The sequence below is a fragment of the Zootermopsis nevadensis genome, unplaced genomic scaffold (assembly GCF_977971745.1).
Source record: "Zootermopsis nevadensis isolate Lab colony 2312 unplaced genomic scaffold, Znev_1.0 Znev_ptg000032l, whole genome shotgun sequence".
Taxonomy (NCBI): Eukaryota; Metazoa; Arthropoda; class Insecta; order Blattodea; family Termopsidae; genus Zootermopsis; species Zootermopsis nevadensis.
Window position 1 is genome coordinate 362,383 of NW_028259164.1, and position 15,065 is coordinate 377,447.

Sequence of the window (15,065 nt, forward strand, 5' to 3'; positions counted from 1 at the left end):
CGAGTTTCGCTCGAAGAAATCCGAGCCGAGCCGGACTCGTACGTGGATGGGCCGCTTAAGAGACACTCACCTCTGAGTGGGCTGTCATCATCCACCTGCAGTTTGAGACTACTGCCACGCCGAGAAAATCTTAAAGTATGCCACTGGTTATTGTTGAGGCCTTGTCCTGCTATCAGTACCTGAGGAAATACACAAAAGAATACATGATATATATGTAATGCATGGAGACAGGCATTGAAGATCTGCAAAACTAATAGCAGAAATTAGAAGTGTCCACAAAATTTTCTTGTTGAAAAACACGAAGGGGCAACTTAAGAAAATCGTGGTAGCAACTGCATTAGACGTGCAAGAATTTGTCTCTCGTACTCATAAGGCACCTTAAATTTTGAAACTTTCTCGCGTGTTTTATTTTAATTCTCATTATGGCTTGGAGATGGTCATAGCCTATCTTAAAGCATTTTCCGGAAGATACTAACAAAAGCGACGATAATCTGAGGCTTGCCTTTCGTTTCTTGTCTTCTGGATTCTGACACCGTCTGATCATGTTACCACCGTTCCGGGGGAGTGTATCTCTGCCATCTTCTGAGTACAGTACCTGAAGATGGAGGCGACACGTTCCTCCTAAAGTTTTGTAACCGCCTACAAAAACAAACCCCGAAGACTGACGTTGACATCTTCACTATAAAACCTCAAATCTCGGGTTATTCGAATAAAAGTCTTATGCGTTACTGCTTAGTTGTAATTTCGTAAGGTTTCAAAAAGTGACGTAGGTCTACCTTCTCACGGTCGCCCAGTCTGGCCAAGAGACGAAGCCTGCCACCCATCAGGGCGAGTTCCAGTCTGTCGGCTGACTGCTCCGTGTTGGTGGTGAGTAGAAGCCCCAGCGGCCTCGTAGTTCGGAATCGGAGGACGACGTCTTCAGTCTGCGTGCGGAACTCGTCCGGCATTGTGATCAGAACGTGCTGTGAGCCGTTGAACGTCAGCGTTGTCGAGTCTGCCACCAAGATACTTTCTGTTATAATCCCTTTGAAGCCGAAGTTATTCTAAACTGTATTTAAGAATTCAGTCCGTACCGAAAAGAAAACACAACGCTCCACCATTACAAATATCGACTGGTTAATGTAGTCTAAAATCTTGACACTGGCCACAATCCTGAGCCATACGACGAATGCAATCCACGCTCTCACCCGTTTTCTTAAAATTACACTTTAATATTATTCTTCAATATACGCGTAGTTATTAGTTGTCTTCAGGTTTCCCAATTAAAATTTTGTACGCATTTACATCACTTCCTAATAGCGAAGACAGTCTTCAGAGAGTCGGATGTTTACTTCGAAACGACGTAGCTTATCGTACGAAAATAATTATATATTATTATTTATCTTTGTAGTTCATAAATCAGAGTCACGATACTGGAAAGAAAAAAAACTGTATACTGCGCCCAGCTTCCATGTTGTTATAATTAATTTACTTTTGAAAAAAAAAAACATAAATTCTGCAGCACTTTACAATATTTGAACTACAAACACTTCTGTGCTCAACCAATAACAGAAAAGGATATAATACACTTTGACTGTATCCATTTATTCCTGCGTCAAAGGAATTTCTATTATCGTTTCTTGACAAGAGGAACGTGGCATGGTTAATGATTCCCGAACAAACAGTGTCGGAAGATAGAAGTCGTATATCATGGCCAAAGTAACACGCAACACAAATTAAACCTTTTTGTGTTACTTTCTTTGAAGTTTTCCATTTCAAAATTACATACGCTATTGAATTTTGTTGATTATTCTTCCAAACTCGTACTTCAAGACGAAAGTTTATTCATAGGGTGGATTTAAGACTATTTAGAATAAATACAACTGCAATACAATATTTATACTACATTAAATTATTAAATATTTGACACGTAAGATAGAGAAAGATATTAACAAGATACAGAAATTGCGTAATGAAAAAATGTTTAGTACACTATTTAATACATTATTATTCACGATAATCCTGTAAGTAAAACAAATTATGTGTGTATGTATATTCGCTTATATCCCGAGAACGGATATACCAATTTGCACCAAACCTCGCATGAAATAATAAAGACTAAGTATAACAAATTCTTCTCGGGCTACCGGACGTTTAAGGTGGCTGAACGGCTGGGAGCCCGAGAAGAATTTATTATAAACATGGCTCACCTTTCCCGCACGTGGGCCCCGTGAAGCTGGTGGCACTGCAGTCGCAGATGAACCTGTTCCAACCCTCAGTGCACAACCCCCCGTTCATGCAGGGCTGGGAGTCACACTGCGGCAACTGAACGTGACAAGATGGCCGGATTGCGCCTGCGATTGAAAACAAAATGTCCGTCACCTTCTCGAAGGCGAGCATTTTGTCTTATTCGCGACTTACCCACTGCGCCCTGTTAAGTGATTAAACGATTTCGACGTAAAAGAATGTTCGAGAATGGGCACACGTTCTGTTTGTGAACAAACCATGTTTGCTCCTTACGCAACTCGTGTGAGTGGCGGCCTAGCAACAAGGGTGACCTTGACTGTAGGTTGGGAGAATCTATTACGAAGTGATGGAGCTGATTCTACATTAGTATATGATTATTTCTGGGTGTCGTTTTAAATGGTACACCACGAATAAATAAAAATATAATTTGACTCTATTAGCTTTAAAATAGCATGGAAATAAACAGACTGTAACGCGGTACATAGCTCGGAGATACTGTGCGCAAAATTAGAGCACCACTAATACGGATCACCGACTCCGGAAACTAACACAAAGTCACAAATATTAAGAGAAATGCACTGTAATTTATTAATTCTCTCGGACGACGTATACAATCATTTTAAAACACCCTCAGGGTGAACATTACGTCAAAGCTCCGATAACATCGAGGCTGTGGAACTTTCGGATAAATTCTAATGTAGCAAATAACTCACTCATACACCCCGTAATTTTTAAAGTTGCAATACGAAAGTCCGAATGTACATTTCCTTCTGATGGATGAGACGATGACAGCAATGGAAGCCGCATCGTATTTCTCACCAGTTTATTTACACAAGCGAGCAACTTCTTGGACGTGACCCTTAGACTTCTCTCTCTCCACCTATAAATTACCCGCTCACTGTTTGCCACACCTTCTCCTTCGTGTAATCACATAACCTCCCTTATGTCTATACTACAGCGGGTTGCATCTGACAGGAAATACGTCATCCTTCAGCCATGCATAACGAAGTTTGCAAGTCCTGACTTTGATGAACTTTGTATGCTACAATATGACGTATATCCTATCTGTATTTATGCCTCTGAGAGACACGAGTGTTTATTCTGGGATTTTAAACACTCCTAGACTTCGCTTCACACAGATCAGAATTAACCCTTTAAACGCGAAGCTCGGCAAATCGTATTTAAGAATCCAGTCCGTACCGCTAAGAAAACACAACACTTCACCATTACAAAGATCGACTGGTTAACGCTGTTTAAGAAAATTCAAGTTATTAATTATTTAAATGTAGTTACCACTGGGCTATAAATGCTCAATAGTCATTCATGTTTTCACGAACGAAATGACCAGGTTCCTGACTTAATCCGCTGTAGTCACCAAGTCTCTGTTAAAGATGATCTATAACCTGTCCAAGACGTAATGATCAATTTTGCATAATCGAGTAAGTCCTTAGCCACACCCGGTCGTTTTCCATACATTATAAATCAATGGAGTAATTTATCCACGTTTGTTAAGCGCATTAAAATAATAGATTATTTAAAAAGTATGTTTACTTCTACGGATTTCGTGATTATTTACGTCACGACGCTGCAACCCAGAATTCAACCATCTTTGAGGTTTTACTGAAAGTCTGTTCTTATGATACGCATGCGCGGATACATGTTCGACATCGTCTACTGTCTTAATTCTATTTAATGTACAACCATTTCTAGGGCAACTCCGTCTAGTATTCTATAAATTCAGGGTTCAATCCTAACCGGTGTTAATATAACAACCATCAACATGAAGACGGGAGTAGAGCCAAGTACCGAAACGTCGTGTGTATAAAATTTACCTCAGACAATGGACAATTTATAGCATAGTGCTTCTATTAGGGAGTGGAATAATCTGGCTCAGGATAGGTTCATGAGACGCTATGTGGGGAGTGTAATATAGATCAGAGATAATTTTTACATTTCCCCAGAAGCCCAATCGCGTATACACACAACGCAAAATATCAGGTCCGGACGAATAATCCATAAAAGATGGCGAAGGATAAAAGTCTAAGTGGGGAAATGAAGTAATGCAGAATTAAGATATCTGAGTTGTCAGTTTGGCTTGTTATATTAACCCTTGGAATGATTAACGCGAAACTTTTCGCAAGCGTGACGGGTTCTGTTAGTTATGAGACAGTGAGCACAATCCTATTTTAGAGATCTCTACTTTATTCAGGTCGTTCAACACAGTTACGACCGAAGGCCTAAAATTTAATACAGACCAACCTTAATTGTCTTTATAAAATAGTAAATTACTGAGCCACGTCTTATTTTTCTACGCAACATCGTCAAATTTAAATAAATATCATCTAAGGGTCCACAATGTTCCTGATTCGGTCACAAGAAATTACACTACATCGATCCTTAGGCCACTCTTGCTTTATTTCAGAACTGATGTTCATTTCAGATGTAATTCCATCAACACCGATTTATCGCTTGTCCTAGTTACAATGATCGATCAACCTCAACACATGTTACAGTCGATAGTCGCCCAGAACACGCACCACCAATAAAACTTGTTCAAAATCCTTCAAATATTTCGATCCATTCAACTATTCCGTACATTTTGTGAGCTTTCGCACACATTCGATCGTAAAAGTAGTTCCGAATTACAGAAAATTTTTCTTCTAGTGTTCCGAAATAGAAATGAGGAAAGCTGTGTATTGTTTATATGCGATACCTCTTTCAGTGCTGCCAACACCACTCTTGGGGTTGACTAAAATTACCTTCAGTCTTCGATTTTACCTTATACAATAACGTCGTGAATCTGTTTGGTGGCAGTACATTTAGAAATAACCAGGATAATTTATGCATTTTCATGATGCAAAAGATCTTTTTCTCTCTCAAACTGTGACACTCAAGATTTCGTAGCATAGAATGACACTTCCACAATAGAGCACATATTGGAGTAATAAATCACTTCGACGAAGGACGAAGTCTCGAACTGAACACAAATCCACGCGATGTTCATCAATCATGATCAAATTCAGTTTAGTATTATACCTAACACTTTTCTATACAGAAATGACAATAGACTTTCCATTTACATGGAGAATCTACGTTTTTGTGCAAGAAATTAAGCCCACTTATTTATTATTCTACCTAACTCCAATATAGAAGAGTCACGGTCTACGGTATCTCATTTACTTTAATCGTATCATCAAGATATAAGGCGTGAACTTAACTACCGTAGGTAACAGAGCCTGAATCCTACATCGGCTCAAATGTTTGACATCAAAGAGTACGAGCACGTTTCCATAGCAAACTTCACAGAAATTACAATTGGGAATAAACATTTCAATAGTGTCACTGTTAATCGATACTTCAACAGAGGTGTATAAAGGAAGATTCAGGTCTGAATTCGTCCGTTCTGAAGTCTTAAGTAATCGCTTAAGGCCACAATCGGGAAATGAATATAAAATGCGGATGAGTCAATTTCTACGACTCAACTGCATCCCCTTTTGCGCGTTGTTTAGACTTCATGCCTAACGCTGGTGTCGGAGAAGTTGCCGCCTCAGCACGGCGAACCGTTTGAAGCAGTGTCATTGGAGATCTTTGCGGAAAATACAACTTCACACGAATCCAACTTTATACGAAGTTCGACAGCATTTAACAGGGACATTCACTCGTAGTTTCGGGATGTCACTGTTACTCATTTGTTGTACAAGAAATGATGTGCCTCTCCCTTGTTCGATCGGCTAAAGAATATGCAAAATATTACACTACAGACGCTAAGAATGATGTGAAATACAACACATTTTCAAAAAGTATTAGTTCAAGTATTCCAATGAACGGATCACTGAACAATTCCTTCGTTTTATATTTATTTTTAAAGCTGCTGGGAATTTTAAAATAGTGGATACGTTTAAATGTCGCTGTTACACTTCGTATAAATTTGATTTTGTACGTAGTTACGCGCCTCGAAGCTAAGTAGTCCACTGCCGAGTGTGATATTTGAGCTAAAAACATTGGTTTACGAGCTGAATTATTAAACATAATTTAAACTATTTTCGGCTTCAAAGATAAAACATCGTGGTTTTAAAATATCGCCGAGGACATGGACTTGCATATAACACACACGAAGAGATGACAAATCTGAGTGCGAAAATCTTAAGAAAAACCATAAAACGATGGGAGAGTAATTAAAACATTATTTTAAAAATGTGGAGTGTGAAAAATGTGGACTTCATCTCGGTCAGAATAGAAATTTTGTAGAGATCTTGCGAACACGGTAATGAATCATCTGGTCCCAGGAAAGCAAGTTAATTTCTTGATCAGCTGAGCGACAATCAGTTTCTCAAGAAGGCTTGTGTCCTATGGCGTTATTTATTAATAAATAAATATCCTGGGTAGGAACTCTGTTAAATAATCGAGGATATAAATATAAGTAATCAGTGAATGGAGTTGTGTGGATTTACTGACATGAACGGAAGAATGTATCAGGTTTGGCGACCTTCCACATACAGACAAGAGTCGCTGTGTTAACCTCAAAGATCACAGAAAGAAGTCGCAAGCCTTGTACGTACCGGAGTCTTGCCGGCGGGCGTAACCGGCGATGTCAATGGCATTTCCGTTGATCACCAGGTCACGCATGCATCCAACATAGCCGTGGCGTAACACTCCTGCCCACAGGACCGGTGGCACAGTCAGTGGGGCTGTGGGCGGGCCTACGCCCCCGATATACAGCGGCCCCTCCAGATCCAGCTGATTAGATTCGCCTGAAACAAAATAAAGCTTATCGATATCCAAGTGTTGATGATGTTCTTTTGGGGTCCTGGCGCCGTGTGCCAACGTTTCGGAGAACCGTACTGCCTCCATCTTCAAGGATGAAGTGGCAATGCTGGTAGTAACTGTGGCAAAAGGGAAGTCTGATCGGAATAGTACGGACCCGCGCTGTGAGATGATTTATGAAGCAAATATAATCGTATATAACGATTGGATTAAGCAAGCACACACTGACGTCGTGAAGAAATGTATTAATCCACAGTGCGTTCAGTGGTCCCCCGAAAATTAACAGAACTTATACGAGTATGCCTCCGTCATCCAAATTCACTGCTACCCGTGCGTTTAGACTTCACGCTAAACAGGAGTGTCGGAGAAGTTGCAGTATCATCACGGCGAACCCTTTAATCAACTACGAAACTCCACGAAGCAGAGTCCTTGAAAATTTCGCAAAAATATAATTCACAAAATAATAAGTTACTTGTTTTTGTAATATTTTTGCATCATGATTAACAGATCAAATGTACAGCAACAATTGAATTTATTTTATTCTCTCACAATCAAAATATTATTTTAATTGTCCAGCGCGTCGTAACATTTACGTCTTTACTAAGCAGGAATAGTTAATATATTTCGCCTTTTATTTCGATGGGTGCGAAACATGGTCTCACATCATACGGTAAGATAGTATACTAAGGGTGTTTAAGAAAAGGCTGCTGATATTATAGAAACAGAGTCAATGATACGCATTGAATTCAAATATATAATAAAATACAGGTCAATACACAAAACAATTAGAATGTTAAAAAATTTGAAATTTAAATTTTAAATTCAAAATTTTAAATTTTGAATTTTAACATTTAAATTTTAAATTTTTTAACATTCTAATTGTTTTGTGTATTGACCTGTATTTTATTATATATTTTAATCAAAAACACAAACATGACGCATGTAAACCTTGCATTGGATTCATATACCTCAGGACAAACGATACTCCAAGTTTCATAAAAGGCATGACAATTTTTTGATTAGCTAAAAGACTACCAGATTCTCAAAGAATATTCGTTTATGAACGTAGATTTATAGTATTTTGGCTGAGGAAGTTAGTTTCTTATTCCACTGACCGGACCAGTACCACAAAGCATTTGTTCGTGTTTTCTTTGTTTGATTTCCGTTCGATATGATAGGAGGAGTTTGTTTTGCTGTGGTGAGACATTCCGAAGATATTGGGGATTCCGTGGAGGCTTTGGCTGTCACTGTCTGTTTTTCTTCCTTCCTCCAGCCGAAGAATGAAGACCAGAAATGCCATTGATTACTCACTTAGTTTGTTTCAGTAGGAGACAGTTGATTGCAATTGGCGTGTCTCCCTTCAAACAAAGAAATGAAGACACGTGTCTCTCTCGATAGTCGAACGAGTTCAGAATTTCTATGGCGCGGAACAGCCCGGTCTCTGTAGCCGATTTATACCCCGGATCACTGTGATTTATCGAATTCGGTTTAGATCGAGAGCATTCGAGAAAATGACACTAAACAAAATATTTGTATATAAGGCGGAAGTAACCCGAATGACACGGAATCTGGTAACCGATTTGCCGAATCGTACTGATGATGGCAGCAGCAAACTCCTCCGAAACGCCCGTTATTGTTTACGCGTAACGTCACAGAAGAGTCATCTTCATGCCCTTTACCGTGAAAATGTCAGGTCTCAACAAGACCTCCGGCTGTCGATTTAAAAATTTAATCGTATTTTAAATGCGAAATTTTAAAAAAATATACGACCATATATAGGCCTCTAATGCACTTAAATCTGTAAAGTGATTATTATTCTTCAAGAGTTTCTTCTCCAAGTCTCGCTTTAGAAACGATGACATTTTTATTAATTATAATAAATCAAGACAGCGAGACAATGAAAGATGAAACATATAAATAACGTTCTCTCCTTCCAATGGTCTGCCTACCATCGTAACCGCAGAATCGAAGTAGCTACATCGACCTCGTGATAGAAATCCAATAATACAGAGACAGACTGAACCAGACACATTTAATTACATCGTTGAAAGTTGGAGGGATAATTAATTTCCGCTCAGCTTCGCGTCACATAGCTCGGCCTGTCTATAACTTCAACATGGATCTCAGTCTCCAGTGAAAGACTGCACAAAAAATAATTAGTGTAGGCGAGTATAATTAACACCCACAGTTAATCGAGAAACATTTTTTCTAATAGCTCCACGTCCACTTGATGGCGGGAGATGCTTAAGAACTTAACATCGAGCAAGTGATATCCGAGGTTCTCGTGGCGGCAAGATGAATGTGGCTGTCTTCTGTTTAGTTTCCTAGAAGTTTACCGACGTTTCAGAGATGCTTTCTGCCCCCATCATCAGAGCGCAAGAAGACAACCATTTTAACACGGGGTAGACATATGTTGAACCCACAGGACAAGTTTCAATATTGTACCTTTCCCCGTTCCCTCCTGGAAAACGCAAGAATATTATGTTTAAATACCTCATACGTTAAAATAGGTCACGCCTTCTGTCACTTCCTTCCCAATTTAATATTAAAATCCATTTCATTTTCGTTGTTAGACTTGGAGGAAAAGGACCACTTGGAAGACCTAAGAGTAGATGGTAAGATGACTGAATTCGTGTCATTTATAACAGGGACCAGTGTCTGACTCTTGAGATCCGTGAAACACCGAATTACTTAAAATTAGGAGTGTTCCTTAATCAGCTGTAAGAAGAATTGCGTTGAACGTAATCTTACGTTGGTTACAGTACATCTGTAACACCTTACGATAGACAAAATGGCTCTTCTGTTATAATTTGGACACTTTTGTTGTATATACTGACCAACAAACAGGCCTGTTTACCATAGATACTACATTTCGACTTCGAGACTGTCAGAATCGACCACACAAATGTCCCTGTGGAGCCTGGGAAAACGAATTCAGCGTCCAGGGTCCTCAGCAGCTGTAAGTGTCAGCGACAACAACCCAGTGCACTATAAAAGATCAGATGCCCCTTGTGGCGATGGCTCCAGGTTGATACCCCAGTTAACAGACACTTCAGACCGCAGAGTAAACTGAGACCGACATCAGATCTGACTTAAAGGCAGTGTCGGAGTAACAATAAGCTCTTGTCCACCCACGACGCCTCTGCGTGGAAGATTGTAGACGGAAACCGAGAACTATCAGCGCGTGCTGGCGAATTTATTCCCGAGACGACAAGAGAGGGACGGCGATGGCTGGATTAATGTCTGTCCCCTAGTTCAACTTTTATTCGCTTTTCTAAAAACTTCGTTACTCAAAATCCTGTGGGACATCACCTACTCACGTATCAAACAAATTATAAGTAATTTGTGACCTGACGCAAAACATTAATCTGGAAACATTTATACAGAGCGTTTACTGATAAATTGAACGCAACTTTCAAGGCTACAGGCAGGAACTGCATGGCCCACCACCAAGCGCTACAAGGTTTCAGCGACACGAATCAAGTATGTCTCAAAAAGAATAAAAATAAAAATAATAATAAAATAAATAAATAAAATAAAATAAAATAAAAACTAACGTATGTTACATCACTTTCTCCCGAGAGCCGGGAAGTGATATTTGCTTTCAAATTTGTCACTGAAATCCACACCTAGAGTCATTTCGGCTTAATACATTCAAAAATTTACTGAAGGAAAGTTTATGGACTGAAAATCATAGATCGATATTCGCGAATCACCAACAACTGTTTCCTAGGCGGGAAATTGTATGTTACTACGTCATGTTCACAAGAACCTACCTCTTTATTCTATCCTGAGAAAGATAAGTCCACAAATCCATCAATACACTATCCTCCCATCGACATCTAGATCTTCCAAGTGATCTATTTCCTTTTGGCCTTCAGACCAAAATGTTACACGAATATCATTTAAATTGAATATTTATTGATTAAATTAGCTTCGATGAAAATTTAGAGTTTAAATTCACATTTCAACTCGCCTCCGACCAGACACGCAAAGTCTGCGATCTCTTCAATGTAGGCCCAATAATGCGGATTGGTGTTGTCGTAACGATTATGTGCGTGGGCGGTTAAAGTTGAAAGGACTGGGTCGATGGAATGGGCTTCAATGTGAACGCAATAACACGAATGCGTTCATTCAGTTAGAAAGTACTCCCACGATATTTCGAATCCAAAATGGTACTGACATTTAATTACTGGCGGAAGGACTTGGTGTTCCAGGAGTCGACGCGAGGGACATGATTCATGCCATTTACGAAATATTTTTTTAGCAAGAAAAGGTATTTTTAGTAAGACTCCCCTGTATCAAATTTAGCGGGGAAAAAACCCATTCAACATTTCTGGAGTTTTTACGGTCATTGGTTTAGAAGACCAGATATTTTAAGCAACACAACTTGATGAACACCAAAGCCACACCCACCATCAGAGCGTCGAGTAAGCACCGTTAACTGATTATCAAAACAAATGTTTAAAATTCCATAAAACAATTATTTAATCGTTGAGATAAAATTATGAAAATATGTACTTTACGTAACTACTCCAACTCGGATTATGTGGTGTGTGGACAAAATCCTGTTTGATTAAAGACTCTCGGGTTACGAGCCGCGTCAGGTGGCTGAATGGTGAATATACCATATCTTCTGCCAATGTTTCGAGAGCAATCTCTGCTGTCATCCTCAGGGGATGAAGACGAGAGCAGAGATTGCTTTCGAAACCCGAGAGTCTTTCATCAATTTCAGTCGCCGCGAAAACTACATCAAATCTGCTATCTCTTACAATCCTGTAATTCTGTGACGTTACGTAAAAGAGTGTTACGTCACTAAACATCACCTCCAGCAGAACAAGGTACAACTTTAGACGTCCACTGAGTAATGCAATGCGACAAATTTAACAATTTCTGTGTCTGTAACACTGGAAATTATGTTTTAAAATCGATCACTAAACAGCGCGTACAACCAAGGTTCAATAAATATTAACAAACAGGATTCTAAAAATATTGACGCAAAGAAGTTTCGTGCTGAATACTGAAATCTTGTTGAAATACGCGTAATTCTTTTTCCTGAAACCACATTGCTAAATCGAGAATATTCCAATCGATGACGCACTACACTGTCGCCAACCTTCGAAGCTTTCAGTTTCGGGGTTTTTGTTCGCATTGCCTCTCAACGTGCCCCGACTGACAACACAACGCCTTCGTTTACCTGGAGTGCTGAAGTCGGCGGCAGTTCCGTCCACTGTGACGCGACCTTCCTTACCGGCGCGTCTCAGCGTCGCCTCGTGCCATACGCCGTCATCAACACGACGCGTAGTGGCCTTGACCCTGACCCCGCCCGAACCAAGGTCAAGGTGGAGGTAGATATGGCCGTTCAGAAGCTCGAAGGCGAAGAAATCCGCCTGTAAGAAAACACGTGTGTTCCTGAACGCATGACAACACTTCACATCGAGAGAGAACCAGTCTTCGTACTCTGAGTTCCTTCATCTCCCGTTACGTATTTTTTCTATGAATAACAATCATTCATAAGATAGTATAATTGCGTCATATTGTGAATCAAATATTAAATTAAATTTAAATATAATTGTGATTAGACGGACAAAACCGAATAATTAATTTAATATGAATAACAAATACAAATTTTAGTCGAAAAACCTTGAATGTGAAACTTGGGAAAACTTAGACGTCACGCCAAGTATAATAAAGTGTGAGTGTGTGGTCTAGATCCATATGAAGATGGCTGCCTTCTAGGTTCAAGCGCCGTGTAGTCTGGTAGAAATTTACCAACGTTTCACAGATCCTTGAAGCCTCCATCATCAGGGGCGAGTCATCGCAAAATACACGGCGCAACAATCCAGAAGACATCCATCTTCTCTTAAAGATTCGTGATTGGAAAAACATTTAGCAGTGACTACATTGTATTAAATGTTGTTTTATTTCAGACAGACTTTCTGGCATTGTTAATCACAACAAGAGAAGACTGACTTACATGTTAATTACTAATTATTCTTAAATGTCGTACACTAATTAATAGCGATGTTGTAACGCACTCTGAGCCAGTTACACCCGAGAAAATAAAATCCGTGTAATGTCAGCACTAAATTATATTTACCGAGTGTAATAATTAAGTAGCTGATCCACGAATAAAACATCCAAAGTACGAGGCGCGTCCCAAAAGTAAGTTTCCCACTCGTCCCACAGCTAGCAAACCTTATATTGCGCGAAGCGACTGTGCGTACGTGATAGAGCAAAGACGTAGCATGGCGCATGCACTAACGGCACTTCCCGCGTTCTCACAGTAGCATCGTTGCAGCTGTTGAAGATGGAGGTTCTTATTCCAGCTCCCGCCGACTGTGAAGTGCGGTCAGTGATAACGCTAGGCCGCACACGGCTCGACGGACAGCAAGTCTCCTGCAGGAGTTCAGCTGGGAGGTGTTTAATCATTCACCCTACAGCCCGGACCTCGCTCCCAGTGATTTCCATCTTTTCCTACACCTCAAGAAATTCCTGTCCGGTCAGCGTCAGCGTTTTGAGAATGACAGAGAGCCGGAGATGGTTGTCACACAGTGGTTCCAATCCCAGGCGGCAGACTTCTACGACACAGGTATTCAAAAGTTGGTCCCACGGTATGACCAATGTCTCAATTCCGGTGGCGAATATGTTGAAAAATAGCTGGACACTTGCTGTATCTGTTGCAATAAATATTTCCATGAAATTGTGTTTTGTTTCTGTAAACGGCCCCAGGGAAACTTACTTTTGGGACGCGCCTCGTACACTAACAGACAAGGAGGCTGAATGGAGGGACGAGGTTTAAGCGACTACATTTCAATCAAGAAAAACGCCCACCCGTTCTGCATCCGACGCAAATACGCCATATTGTCATTTGGAATGACTACAACATAAAAATAAACATCTACAACGGAAAATTGATTGTGAGTGTTGGTTTCAAAATTTACGATCTCATTTTACTCGAGGGAGTAGATTGAGTGGCCAAAACACACACACAGAGTCATTTTATTTAATCGTAACACTGGACGTACGGGAAAACATTATTTGGGAGACTTTAAACTCCCTACCAAGTCGTTCTGGGCAATAAGACCATTGTTTCTAGCGAGATTTATAGTCTATTACGACTTCCATATGTAGAGACGTCACTGATTTAGTGAAACAAGACGAGTAGCCAATACGGGTCATGATTCCAGGCACATAAATACAACGTTTTATAAGCCTGTATATACTGTCCCGACTTCATGATTGCATAAAAATGTCGTAATAACACAGAACAGTATAACTCACAATTCTACATTATAAATTTTCGGTTTATTTTATTACATAGCGATTTATTTTTAATTAAATCTCTTCCAGAATTCAGATTTGAATATTTTATCTCTTCGTTTCATAACTAATGGCATCAAATTTTATAACACATCTGAGATAAATACGAACTTTGTTATGAAGAAAATCGGATTTTGTAATTGGGCCTTTGTTACTGTTACAGCATGCGGCCCGCCGTCTGATTCTGACCAAGGATAAAGAGGACTGTGCCCCACTTTGATGTGGTAGAGAGAACCCCCCCCCCTCCCCCCTCCCCCCAACGAGAATGCGTGGTTTGCCAAGCATGCGAATTATACCACAGGGCGGACCTTGTAATGCAAAAGCGATGTATGAAATGCACACAGCTTCAATTTGTTCCGACGAACATCACCAGTGGCCCGCGTCTAGGAATGAAGTTTGTACAAATGTTGATTTCCAACTTCGTGTCATATGACATTACAAGGTTCATTTGGCGTTAAATATGGCGTCTTGAGGCTGTGTCGCTACGCTCAGCGTAGGTTTTCAAACGTCTATTCTAACTGAATCAGAAGGTTTACTGGCATCGGTGTCCGCCATATACCGACGTTCATCTGTCACAAATACAGCGGTTCATGTCACCGTGGCAAAGATTGGCGTAGCGACGCTCTGAATCGGTCTGACAGCATCTTGCCATCCCGAGGTTACTCTTTGCGAGATTTTAAATTCTGAGCAGTCGCGGGTTCCGCGTCGGTTTTCCGTCGTGTAGGATCACATCTCTAGACTACTCTACGCTA

The 15,065-nt window shown here is 40.1% G+C and overlaps 1 protein-coding gene across 6 annotated transcripts in view; it reads right to left on the reverse strand.

Moving 5' to 3' along the window:
- Nrx-1 (Neurexin 1) overlaps positions 1-15,065 on the reverse strand; it is a 140,080-nt gene that overhangs the window by 18,197 nt on the left and 106,818 nt on the right. For all 6 annotated transcript variants that reach the window (XM_087359636.1, XM_087359635.1, XM_087359634.1 and 3 more), the window contains 5 exons: positions 12,188-12,380; positions 6,786-6,977; positions 2,190-2,333; positions 777-994; positions 71-179 (listed from right to left, as the gene is read on the reverse strand). In XM_087359636.1, coding sequence (XP_087215762.1) covers positions 71-179; positions 777-994; positions 2,190-2,333; positions 6,786-6,977; positions 12,188-12,380 — 856 coding nt within the window. The remainder of the gene's footprint in view (positions 1-70; positions 180-776; positions 995-2,189; positions 2,334-6,785; positions 6,978-12,187; positions 12,381-15,065) is intronic.